General features: G+C 42.0%; 1 protein-coding gene across 1 annotated transcript in view; it reads left to right on the forward strand.

Annotated features, from left to right (window-relative positions):
* ADGRL3 (adhesion G protein-coupled receptor L3) overlaps positions 1 to 13,499 on the forward strand; it is a 287,009-nt gene that overhangs the window by 239,986 nt on the left and 33,524 nt on the right. Inside the window, exons 15-16 of the mRNA XM_065736696.1 lie at positions 953 to 1,019; positions 2,403 to 2,494. Coding sequence (XP_065592768.1) covers positions 953 to 1,019; positions 2,403 to 2,494 — 159 coding nt within the window. The remainder of the gene's footprint in view (positions 1 to 952; positions 1,020 to 2,402; positions 2,495 to 13,499) is intronic.

Below are 13,499 nucleotides of genomic sequence, written 5' to 3' on the forward strand. Positions count from 1 at the left end.
AGAATTGCCATCTTTTCCACCATGATAAATTCATACATACAGTTCCTGTCACTTATCTAATTATGAAATTTCATCGGACATTTACTGTTAAGAGTGTTTTTACGCTTTCTTAGTCCTCTGTGTATAAATGAAGCTGTGATTTGCAGCACTGCAAACATGACAAGATATTATTATTTTAAACATCATGTGAAACTTTCTTAGAATTTATATTCATCTGTCTTGTAACCAGTCACTTCCATTTTATCTTCCTGTCGCCTGGAATGAACTAGGAATGGAAATATAATTTCCCAGGGGCTTGAAAAAAATAGGGGGAGTATTAAATGCAGTTGAAATTAAGCGATTAATAATTTAGTTTTAGGCCATGAATCAACTTCATGGGATCACACAGACCATATGCAATGCTTGAAACATTAGTAGAAACAAAACACTCTGGAGGATCAGGGAAATAAAACACTCTAAGGGGGAAGTTGCTGAACGTAATTAAACCTCATCCTTCTGTTATCAAAATCATGCTTCCTGTTTGCACCAAATTTGCTCTGATCTGCTTGATGGAAAAATATCATCTCACTTGACAGTTGACAGACAGCTTGTGTTGCATCAGATCTGGAGAGGAAAGCTGAGCTTAAAGCAAGAAGGCTCTGTAGCTACTCTTCAGACCCCTTCCTTAAAAAAAAAGTTTTAAAATATTTTCTGATGGACACAGAGAGCCCTAACAGCTAGGCCTTGTGCTATTTTCCCCCTGCTTCCTCCAGAGGTAATTATCTTGCTCCATCAATAGCACTGTCAGAAATCAGGCACATAATTCAGCATTTAAATGAACAAGCAATGTAATATTTCCTGTCTCCCACCGGCGTGTTTTGCAGCTCCCATTCTTCTCTGTCATTCGCTCACTCTTGATGTATGTCCTGGGTGCAGTCCTTGAATGCCTTCTCTCCCCTGTGTTTCATTACAGATGTTGGCTCCGACTTGACACCTACTTCATTTGGAGCTTTATAGGACCAGCGACCTTGATAATTATGGTAAGAACTCCTAATTAACTACTCCATCTCTCAGGTCAAGAAATAAAACTTTTGCTGTCCCTTTACTCTGTATCTTTAATTTACACAGATTAGTTTGAGAAAGGCATGTTCTTCCTTGACCTCACCTGGCACAAGCAATTAGAGGCTCATTACAGGAGGCTCTTTGCGTGGTGAAATACTCAATCAAATCAGGGAGGGGAGGGCATGTAGTACATACCGTGGGCACTGCCTTGGAGTGGGTGCACAGATAGCTTGGTTTGCTCTGTCAGATGCTTAGAAGTACCAACCTGTTTGGATACCGCCCACTGTCCCTGCTTTGGAACCTTTGTGTGGATCATGCAGAAAGGGAGATCTAAGGTGAAGGGGATGCAACAAAATCAAAACTGGAGGAGAGATTTTAGGGGGAGGTTTCCTCTCCTGCAGAAGTTGAAACTCCTGTGACTTTACACTTAGCTCATTGCCAGCATATCAGCTATCACAGCAACAAGGTAAAGAACACAACTTTAGAGACAGTTGGAGTTTTCTCATACTTTAATCACTACAATATGGCTTAAATAAACCATCCTTTGTTTTGAATAGGCTGGAGTTTGGCTAACACAGCAAGCCAGGCACTCACGTCAATGCAGGCATTGTTTCTGGTTCTCCTGCCGCTGGGGAGCATTTCAGCAGCTTTCCACACCAGGGAAGGGGCTGCACCACCAGCCAAATCTGTTGTGTTTGTTTTTCCCCTCAAACAATGCATTCATGAAAAGATACCTTCCCTTTTCGATTATGTCTGAAATCCTGGCTTGGGCTTGTGGGAACTCCTTTCTAGGAACCAGTGACCCTGCTAACACCAAGGCATTGGAACGCCATCATGTCTTTTACTGAACACTTCAAACTCTTTTTGCTTTGCTTTGAATTGTGTGAAGTGTCTTAGTAATTTCCCTGCTCATCTCCTCCCCTGCACCACTATAAACTCACAGAAAAAGTTGCTTTTTTTGTTTGCTTTCAATGGGACTGGCTAAGCAAGAAGTTTTGAGGGAATTTTCACAGGTGTACACCTCTCAGACACAGACGAGCCATTAGAGAACTGTTTTTGATTTTCCATAACGTCATTTGAAGCGCTACAGTTGAGTTTGAAAGCAGCCCTATATCAGTAACACTGCTCCACAGCTTTGTAATGCTGTGGCATCCCTGCTCCACAGCCTGCAGGCTGGCTCACCTTATAAAATGCGTGGCAATTTTCTGTTACTCAGTCTGTATAAAACTTAGTGAGAGCTAATTTTCTGGAGCAACTCATCTGTTACAGAGACCGAGACTGTTAGAGGGAAAAGACTGATTTCTCCCTATCACATTCTGCCATGTCATGTTAACTTTTTTTTTTCTTTCCTCTTTTTGCAGCTTAATGTAATCTTCCTTGGGATTGCTCTCTATAAAATGTTTCATCACACTGCCATACTGAAACCTGAATCTGGATGTCTTGATAATATCAAGTAAGTGGCTGTGGTTTTTGTCTTTCTCTCTGCTTCTTTCTTCCTGCACTGTTTATGCCCCTGTTCCTCTATAATGGCATGCAAGGAGAAACCAACTCTGCTGACAGCAGTGATAATAAGGCACTGGACTGCAGCACTGCGGAGTGGTTTCTAATGGATACCAACAAGTGGCTGTTGTTGAAAGACTGTCTTTAAAGTGATTCAACTTGTGTTAGTGTTCAGTCAGTGCCTCTGGTGGCATTTTTGCATGAAGGAAGCAAAGTTACATTTGCTATCCTTGAAGCAAGTAACCTAGTCCCTTAACATAGGAGGAAATTGCGCCCGATAATTACCAGGTAATTATTGCCGTCTCCACGGGGAAGGTGTTGAAACTGTTGATCATTACTATTTCTCCATGCTCTGAGTGCAGCAGCCTTTCTTCTTTTCTGTTTATTTTGGCCACTGACAGATTTAATGACCCAAATTCTCCCCGGCATCTGATTAGTTTCAGCCAAGTTACTGGGGTTTACCTGGGGGTGCCTATAACAGAGGACAGACTCACCATCCAAGGCATGCTTTGCCCTTGGACTTAGATGATGTCTGAGCCAGGGCATCTCACTGTCGAGCAAGCTACTTCATTATATTGATGGAATATTAGTCTCCATCACTGCTTGTTTATTCAGGTACCTCTGCCTTTAATTACTTGATTCAGAAATACAAGTGGGATTTCAGGTGCAGCGTGTGATAAGATGGGGTGCCAGCTAATTAATAAAACAATCTAATGAACTTCAGGAGGAAATTGTTGGTGTCAGTACTTTACTGCACACCCAGGAGAGCACAGCGTTGTGTGACAGCTCTGGAAGCTGCTCCCTTCTCTTCTGTGGCAGAAGCTGGAGAAGAGGCAAGAGAGGAGCTTGTTAGGAATGACTGAATGGTACTGTTGCAAGACGGTTCTCAGTGAGGTTTTTGTTGTTAATGTTGAGCTGCAACTGTGGATGTTCTTCAATTTGAAGTAGGTCAGTCCCTCTTTGTAAACTTCCCCAAAAAGCAAAACTTGCAGTGCCACTGGCATGCCATGGCACTGGTCTTCAGGGTGAAGTTTTTGTTTCTTCGGCTTAACCTTACAAGCCTGCAGGCACAGCTGAGTGGGCCTGTGATTTTGTGAGCTCAGGGACCTGCAGGGTATTCATCTGCTGTATTTGTCCTTGCCTGGGTTGTGGGCTCACTGCTCTGTGGTGTGTCAGTTTCTCCTGCCGTCATTCAGCTGTAAGACGAAATTGGAGGAGCAGTCCCTCTTGGATGTCCGGGACCAATCTCAGCATGGTAGTCTTTCATTAATTTCATACAGTCTTGGACGAGGCATTAAAGGAATGGTACATTTAATAGCACTAGAGACTTGTAATATGACTGACTGCTCGTCATGCATTAATGATATGGAATTGCTTGCAGAGACAGTCTTTCTAAGGTTACCCACTCAAAATCTGTCTAGAAAACCTTTCAGAATGACATTTAAATTAAAAATTGGAAAAAAACAAAACTAAAAAAACTGTCCAAATTAAAGCGGAGATAATAATTACCTACTGAATATTCTTGCTTGTGCTAATCTGTAGTATCTTTGTTTAAAATGCCAGGAATTTATACAACCAGTTATGTCAATTATCATGTCGTGGTAAAATATTTTATGGGTTCTTTGGCAGAGGAGTGTCTATTCGTGATTTGACTTCATTAAAACGTTTTGAAAACATAAGCAATTAAAATACTCTTAAGTATGTTGCTGATACCCTTCCAAATATGTTTCTTCATTACAAGTGACTTCTTATGTTTAAAAAAAAAAGAGAGAAACATTATGTAAACTGAGGAGGATTGTGAGGCTCACCCCACTAAGTTTATCAAAACAAGATTCTCAGAAGTTATTTGTTTTGCAATTTGTAAATACCTAAGCAGAAAAGAGTTAAGTTTTAAATCAGAGGCATATGTTGTCTCAATATCAGATAGGCTTGATTTTTAACAGAGGGGAAAGTCCACTTTATGAAAGCTTTCCTAGGGTTGCAAGAGACTCACCATCTCCAGAAGTTCTTTAGATGGGATCATTGTCTTCTTCTGGGTAGGATCGTGGTCTTCCTAACTCAGTGCTAATGCTGTTGCAAAATGTGGCTGTGGTACAGCAGCTCTTGAATAAAAAGCAACAGACCATGTTGTTTTTGAGGTGGCCACAGAGATCCTTTCTGAGCTTACCTCTGTGGGTTTACAGAGTTGGTAAAGAAGACACCCAGGTATGTTTACCTACAAGCATATTGCCTTTGGTGGCTCTCATCGTGGTTCCAGAGCATTGGATCTTGTCTTGTCAATGTTATATTAAAAAAACCAAACAAAACCAAAGACCTGGATTGAAGGACCCCTTGCTGTGATCTGCATTTGACATTTTTATGGCACAAGAGGAGCTGAATGGGAGTTTGTTCTCCCAGTTCATTTCCTAGTGCTGCTCTGTGTTAGGCTGTGGTGAAGCTGTTGCAACATAAATCCCGAGCCAGTTCAACAACAGCAAAATACTTGATTCCCTATGGCAACGTAAAAATAAAGGCCATAAAATATTTTAATAGGCTGTTAATAAGCGTTCCTGCAATCTGGTGCTTGCCTATGTCACTTTAAAGGTTAGAAATACATTATGAAGTATAGAAAATAGAGAGCCAAATAACTCCACTTAAATTAATGAACTTGATAAGGGATCAGGTGTCACCTGGGATACCTTTAATTACTGCACCAACAGAAAAGCCATTCAAAGGGCAGTGCCTGAACCAGATGCTATGAGGCTGAAAGATTTGTAGGCACTGAGCAAAGTTGTAAAAATAAACTTCCCTAACCTTCAGAAACAATCTCTGTATTATTGTGCCAGCATGGGAGAATCTGACATTCCTTCAGTGGAGCGCTGGATACCCAAGAGTTACACAGCGAGAGATTCAAAGAGTAAATAGCTGTTTCGCTTTTTACCCACATTACTTTTTCCAACTTATCCCAGCACTTTGGAGGAGGACAAATCCACTCAGTAGCTGCAGCCACTGTGTGGGTCCTTTTCCATGCTGAGAGCATCCTCCCTGTGTGGCAAGTTGGTACTGAGCCAGTTCAGTGGGCTGCACCCTCTGAAAGAGTGAGGTTTGTGCCCTAGTCCTGCTGTTGAAGTGCATGGTTTCTCATGGTGGGATTGCATTTTCTGAGAGACAGGTTCTCTTTGGCTTGTATTTCCATATCAAACATTTCTGTGTGGTGAGGAAAAGATGTGACCTTGCGTATGTGGGTATACACTGTTCAGAGCTGCAAGAGTTTCTGTGCCAGCTGCTGACAACAGGAGGGCAAAATAGCTGCCATTTAATGACAGGTACTGTCAACAGCGTCTTTTGAAAAAGATGAGTTTGATTTCTCTCTTCAATACATTTAAACAGAAATGTTAAGAGCTTGCCCTGGGTGAGGATCTCTGCCGCCTTTTGGAGATTACTTCAGTATGAAGCAGTGCAGAGAAGGATGCCAAGATTCTGCATGCATGGGTGATATGAGTAGCATTTGACCCTGCCTCCCCAGATGCTGGGTGGGAGGGTTTTTTTCATCCCTGCCTTTTCCAGTGGCCATTACTAGGCTGGGAGCTTCTTCCTTCAGCCCACGCACTGATGTCAAGGTGGCCCAGTCTGACCACCACTCTCTCATCTCTTCATGGCTTGTCAGTAGAGACAGGTGAGCTGAGATGTGTGGCAGGAAGGATCGTTTTGTCTTTAGTGGCTTTGCTGGCATCATTTGTATCTCACTTGTGGCCCATCCAAGAGTGTATCTGGGATATTGCTTGAATGGTGCATGAAGCTGCTCATGAACACAACCTGATCCACTGTCAACAAATGGATCTAGGAAGGCTTTTTTTTTTAAGGATTAATTGCTGCAGTTCTTCTGAACTTAATGGGAAAGCATACTGCTGAAGGAACATGGTTTTTCTAAGCCAAGGACCATGCCAGCTTCTGGATGGCAAGCACTATGCCATTTTCATCTCCAGCCTGCAAGGTGGAGTCTGTCAGCATGTTGGTATGGTACTAATGCACTCTTGCTAGCAGATGGCTCCTTAGGAAGATATGACACCAGCAGCTGTGAGGCTGTTTTACCGGAGGTTGCTGCTGTGTAGAAGGATTTCTGGAGTTGAGCAGCTCTGAGCCTCTGATTCATGCTTTTCTATCGTACTGGGTGGATGTTAGATGTGTGAAATGTCTCACACTGTCAGAGACAGGAGTACACTGCATCTTTTTTATATTCACATTCCTGTAAGAAGTCTTATGTGACAAAGGAGAACACGTCTATATGTGAGTTAGTCCAGCACTGTTCTGAAGTTTTCCATCCATCAAACCCTTCCCAGGTGGTCAGGCATGTAGACTGGCTGCTTGCTGGACAGGGTCACCACGCATCAGGCTTTCATCCGACCTGTGCCAGATGCTGCAGCATTACAAACCATCCAGACGTTTCCCAGTGCTTAACCCTCATTCTCTGTGCAAAATACAGGATTTCAGATGAACCCCCTCCCAAAACGCCTTTGTGTTGTGTGACAGTACGCAGCACTTAGGAGACAGCCTCATTCTGCAGCAATTTAAATGCTCATTAGAGACATCGAGCATTAGTAAAGGAACAAGAGTGGGCCTTGATGGTAATCTAGCCATGGTCTTCACCGGATCTGCTGGAATCTGCTGTCCTCTCATTGCTGTGTGGTGCACCTTGCTGTGCTGAGATTTGTTGGTGTTTTGTGCAGCTGCACAAGCTTTCCTGACATTCTTCTGCACTGCAGTATGTGGCAGGGAGATTTGATTTTGTTTACTTTGGAGGAATGACATGGAGAATTTAGCTGCTAAGCTACAAACCCACCAAAAAGAAGGCAGGCAGTGAAGGGTTTTGTGAATTGGAGGGCTTTTTCATTCCTTTTCTTGTCTGATGTAGGTGCATTATCACTTTAGCTGGGGCACAGCTTGGCTTATGCCAAGGCCACCTGGGTGCTCTTTGGAAAGCACAGCTCGTGGGGACCCTTTCATAAAGAAGTGTTTCAGTCCGTAGTCCTGGGTTTGTTGGAAAGGCTTGCCCAGAGCAATTGAAACCTTCCCAAAAGTCATCCAAGAAATTCAGTTGTCTTTCTTTCAGACAGGGATAGACAGGCACATAGCTGGGAGCTCCTTTTGTTTCTAAAGAGGCAGTATTAATTAGGGGTGCCTTGCAATAGTTTAATCCTGGCATCAATCGCTGTGGTTTTGTTGCAGCTTTCTTCATTCTTGTATAAACATGCTCCCATCTCTTTTTCTTCAACAACAGGATATGTACTCCAGCAAAAACATGAAATTCCCTTCAAAACATTTGTATTCTGAACACGCAGGAAGGAATCTTTTTTGGTACTGTGGCTGGATTCACAGGAGCACATGCTGAAATCCCATTAACGTGGATGATGCAGAAATGTCCTGCGCTTCAGAAATCAATTCCAGTCCCTAGTCCCCAGATGACCAAAATGAGCCCCCCTGGGCTCACTGGCTGCCACAGGAGCTTCACATAGGCTGAGACTCGAGGCACACAGTGCTGATTTAGTGGATAAATAAAAAAAGTATATGTTCTCTTCAGTTTTTTGAATTGAAGAAAGCCAATTTGTCTCAGCTGACTTCAGTAATTATTTTCTCTCACTTGGATTTATTCCACACTGAATAGCCACATTTCTCATCTGATAATTTTCCCTCAAAGAAATAACAGCCGGTAGTCCTGGGAGCTTTCATGGGCTTCACCATTGAAACCCAAACTCAAGAGGAGGTGCTGGGAGAGGGAAAATATCGTTTGTCTGGGTCCACAAGCACCAGGAAGCAGGTTAATCTGCAATGCTATCCTGGCTGAGGATGCTTGTTCAGAAAGCAAGACACCAATGTGTCTTGCAGGGATTGCAATGTGTCTAAAGCAGCCATTTGGCTTCCCAGAGGGCACCCCTTTGCATCAAATTCAGGCCTAATTTTCAGAGCATGGAGCTCTAGGGAGAGCTAATGGCAATGAAGAACTTCACTCTCACCACCACTTGGAGTTTACAGCAACCCTTGCATTGGTAAACCTTTCTTTTTTTATTTCTACGAGCCTCAGCTCCCAAATTAAGCAAGACTCACACCATGCTCCTCTTTCTTATTCTTTTTCCATAGGAGTCTCTTGCTCACAGACTGACAGAAACAAACCTGAGAATGTGCAATCTAAAAGCAAAAATCAGGAGCCAAATGCAAAAACTCAACATTTTTTATTGCTATATAAAAGTTTGCAGTGCCAAATCTGGACTTTTTCAGGGAGTCTGGCCTAGGCAGGGAGAGACGAGGGAAGTTACACGCTAGAGACAATGTTTGTCATGCTGGAAAGTAGGGTCAGGTGTACTACAGCATCAGGCACAAAGAGGAGAAGCCCCTGTTTCAAAATGTGCCTCCTTTGCAGCTTCACAAACATTTCCATATCCTGCTTTCCCCATATGTTGTATGGGTGTAAGTGATTATCTGCTCATTTTCTTGCTTCTCAACATATGTATTTTATTTAAAGAGACATGACTAATTCCATCCCCCAGATTAGCTTGTTTCTTAAGTCCTGTGGGCTTTCTTAAGTCATAAAAAACTCCTCATGAGGAGTTAGGTATGAAATTTAAAATAAAGGTTAAATATAACTTTCAAAAATCATCCGCAGAACTGTTTAAATGAAATCCTTGATTTAACACAGCAGTATTGTGCTGGCAGGAACAGAGGGTTACCAATCTCGTTTTATTTACTCAGCTGATTGAAATGCAGAAAAAGTAAACATCCTGGGTTTGGTGCAGTGAGGAACAAGTTAGGTTTTCGAAAATGCAAGATGCCTTCTCCTGCAGTAGGAAGTGCTCACTTTACTGATACAAATAGTTTTGCTAAAATAAGGTTCTTTTGTGCTTTTAGATGCTTTTAACAAAAAAAGTGGATGTAGAGGGGCAGCAAGGATTATTTCATACTTTTGTATTGAGATGTGGCCAACTCATCTGCTGGTTTCTGAATCTTTGATTTTCAGACACTACAACTTGGAAATTGTTTGTGATGCTGAAGGGTCTGGAATCAAAACACATTAGATTAACATGGGAGACTGGACTTGCAGAGCAGAAGCATTTTCATCCTCCATTGCTCCTAGCTTTGCAGCTGCCTAGGAGCACACAGAGAGGATGCAGCATGATTTAGAGGTCCAGCTCTTGGAAGACAGCCCAGCCCAGCACCTCGCTATGACAGTGGATGCAGAAGGTCCAATCCTGTAACCTTCAGCATCCTCAATTGCCACTGAAGTAAGACCTGAGGGTCTGTGTTATCTAGTGGTTCCTTTTGCAGAGCAGCAGATTAGGCAGTAAGCATGGAGAGGATCTGATGTGCACCCACGCTGAACTCTGTGCAGGTGTGATGGGGTACATATGATGACTTGAGTGTTAGAAAGGTACAGAGAGTTTGAAACACAAGCTAGTGAGTGCAAATGGTTTCTCTTGAGCCTCTGTTAAACATGACCTGAAATCCGGACTGGTGCACTGCCTATAGTAGTGCCTTTAAAGGGCAGGTTTTCTGCTAAAATTTTCATGTGGTCCTACTGACAAAGTAGCAAGACACCCTGAGCGGGCTACTAAGAATGGCACATTGAAAACTTTCTCCACCCCAGCCACCTGTGCTGCATGCTGTAGTTTTGGACTCCTTTAACTTCTGGGGACAGCAGATTGAGAGTACAGCAGCACCAGAGGTGCCTTTCAGAGAGGATCCATCCCTTTATTCCCAGTCCAGGAAAGAAAAAACTGTTACTAGGGAATAAGTTTTTGTTTGTTTTTGTAAATTTGGCCAAATAATCTGGACACTTCTGAAAATGAGGCATAGCTTTTTCTCTCCCTTGGAAAACCTCCCACCACACAAAGTTTAGGAGCTCAGGCTGTGATGTTTGTGTCCCATATAGCGCTGAGAGCTGCAGTCCATTAGTACAATGCCTTCATCAGCCCAGTGGTTGGCTTCACTACTTCGTGGACCTTGTCCAGAAAGTGCTGTGCTTCGTAGTCCCCTTGGTTAGCTCAGTGCTGCCTCTGTGTAACCTTCATCTGCATCTCTGCATGAGCAAACTTTGAGCAGGCAGCCTAAAGCAAACCCAGCAGAACCACTTGGAGTTGCTGCATGTTGCACAGAAAGAAGTACTTAAAAGCTTCCTGCCAAGAGAGGATACAGCACATTGGTATTTTGTCAGGAGGCAGGGTTTGTGAGTACCCCAGAGACAGAAACCCTGCTTATGCTGAAAAAAAAATCAGAGATTACACTTCTAAACTGCGTGCCTTTCTTGCCCACTGATGTTGGTTGCAGCATCAGATTTTGTTTGTTGCTCTCCAGTTCTCCTTGAGTTTTTTGCAGCACTCTTTGGTTAATATCTGACTGTTTTGGCTTTGGGTTTTGCCTCTTTATCTATGGCTTTTGTGATGGCTGTGTTAATGTTGGGTGGCGATTGTAAAGCACTAATCTTTCCACTGACAGGTGTCGTCCTTTAAGAATTTGAGAAAAAAAAATCCATCAGTGGTTATTGATTTGAGAGAGTGTTCTGGAAGATATTAAATACCTCAGGTCTTTCTGTGAACCCATAAATCATGATTATTGTTTTAAAAGGCCATACATTTTAAGTATTTTGTCAGCAGCCCCTGCCAGTGCTGATTGTGAAATACGAACGTGTCTAAAGGCTTTGCAGAATCTGTATCGTGTGGAAACAATCAGATATGTGGTTACACATTAGTGTGTTTTGAATAATCATGGCATACCTCTGCAAAGTTAGGAGGAAGGAAATAAACAGGGTAAGCAATTCAGAGGGTAATTAATTACTTAGAGAAAATTAGACAAGCTCAACAGAATTGCTCTTTCCAATTGCGATAATTAAGAGCAAATCTCAGAAAGCAGGCCTTGACTTCCCTGGGCAAGTTGAGAGGGAAAAGAATGATATTTCTGCCTTTGATAGGCAAAGTCAGACATGGGCAACCCCACCTGATGGGCTGAGGCATCATGCAGGGCTGAGGGAGGGTGTGAAACCAGGGGTTTCTTCTTCAGAGGAGAGCTGAGAGGCACTTAGCCCCTTGCACGTGGCTGAGCCAGTCTGCCATCCAAACAGGACCGGAGGGCTGGGGGGAAATGGAGGCCTGCCATCAGAGCAAAGCAGCTGGAGGACAAGACCTGGGAATTAGTGCTTGAATGTTGTTGTGCTGAACATCAGTGGCCTAAGGAAGGCGATTAGGAAAAAATCTGGCTTCATGCCACTTATGTGGTAACTTTGTCACAAAATGTGAAGACAAATCCTTTAAGCACTCTTCTGCTGCTTGCTATTGATTTTTCTCCACATGAAGATGCTCCTTCACTAATTAGCAGTGAACCCTTTTGCTTTATGAGGGGAGCTCTGGACTTTCCAGCTACTTCCTGTAGATTTTCAAGAGTTCGATAAATCAATTTTTTCTAATCCTTGAAACTTTAAAAAAAAAAAAAAGGAAAAGAAAAGAAAACAAACATCCCTATTGCCTCATATTGGTAGACTGGGGGGAGACAATAGTATGCTTTATTTTGTGTCATGCTGGTGCTTGCCTTCAGGAAACATCTGTGTCTGTACTCAATTTGTGCCATACTTAAATGAATTCTGTGGGCATTTCTGAATGCGTTACATGGTGCACATCATCCATCTATTTTTATTTGAGTTTCATCACTCATAACAGCTATAACTGCTACTTAAGGTCCTGTTGGCCATGCCCTCACTCGTGCATTTTTTGCTCACTAGCCAGAGCATGTATTTTGTAGCCTGAGCCCTGAGTCCATGTGTTTACTCCATTCAGGCCTTTTCCTAATAAAAGAGATAATGGAATATTACTTCAACTTCTCAAAAGAGTGATCAATTAGAGTTAGTTAAACCATAAAGCATAGAGTAAAATGATAGCATATGAAGTTGCATAGTTACACAGGTCCTTATTAAATGCGTTGTTTTACTCTAAATGTGGTTCAAAGAGCATTCTTTGTTAAATTTTAAAAAAAGCTCTTTTGAAGATGGAATAAGAAAATACTTTTTTTTTTTTTTTTTAAATGAGAGTTCAATAGCTGCTTTCTGATAATAGTCATCATCGATTCAGAAGCATTTTAACCTGGTTTTGTGTAAAGGTAAATTCTTGCCTTACTGTTTCGGCTGCAAAAAAAAAAAAAAAAATAAGGGCCTTGATAAACCAGGACAATGCTAATTTATATACATGGAAGTGGCCTGCACTGTGATACATAATTCACAGATTGTCTGTGCCCCTGTACACATTCTGGCAATTTGGTCACCGTGTGTCAACAAGGTGCATGTTGGGTTTTTTAAAGATAGGCCGTGTGAAACAGATTTCCAAGCTTCTGTCTTTTCAATATGTTGAAAGCAGCTTAGGATGCATTAGTTTTGAAATTCCTTAAGCATCTAAACAAAGATATAAGTAGATAATCTAAGCAACTTGAAAAAATGAAAAAGAAGATAGGTAGAAGGTAATACAAACAATCCTTTCTCATAATTAAAGCAGAAAGTACTTTGGGAAATTGAAAAATATCTAACTTAAAGAAGATTTTGAAAGAATTTTACATGATGTGTAATTAACCCTAAGAAGTCTTTTCCCTGAGGTATAGTCAGGGCTTTTTTTGAGATTAGAGAACAGATTCAGTATTTATAAGATTTGGTAGACTATCCACTATCCATCACCTAGGTTGCAAAGAAACATAAGGGGAGTAAAGTAAGATTTTTAGGGTTATAGAAATAATGCAGTCACTAAAGATCAGCTTTTTAATTTCAGGCATTTGAAAGTTAAGTCCTCACCTCAGCAATCCTTCAGATTTCCTCCGTAATTATTAGAGAAATGCATTTCTTCAGGGAGTGACAAAGACTCACCTGCCTTAAATACTCATTCTTATATGAGACAAATTGCTTTTTGTGGGTGCCAGTTTCCAGGAATCAGAGCTGCTTAGTTAAAATTAAGTGGGCT

The sequence above is a fragment of the Cyrtonyx montezumae genome, unplaced genomic scaffold, assembly GCF_038088225.1.
Source record: "Cyrtonyx montezumae isolate F1298 unplaced genomic scaffold, pur_monq_1.0 scaffold_2, whole genome shotgun sequence".
In the NCBI taxonomy this organism is placed as follows: Eukaryota; Metazoa; Chordata; class Aves; order Galliformes; family Odontophoridae; genus Cyrtonyx; species Cyrtonyx montezumae.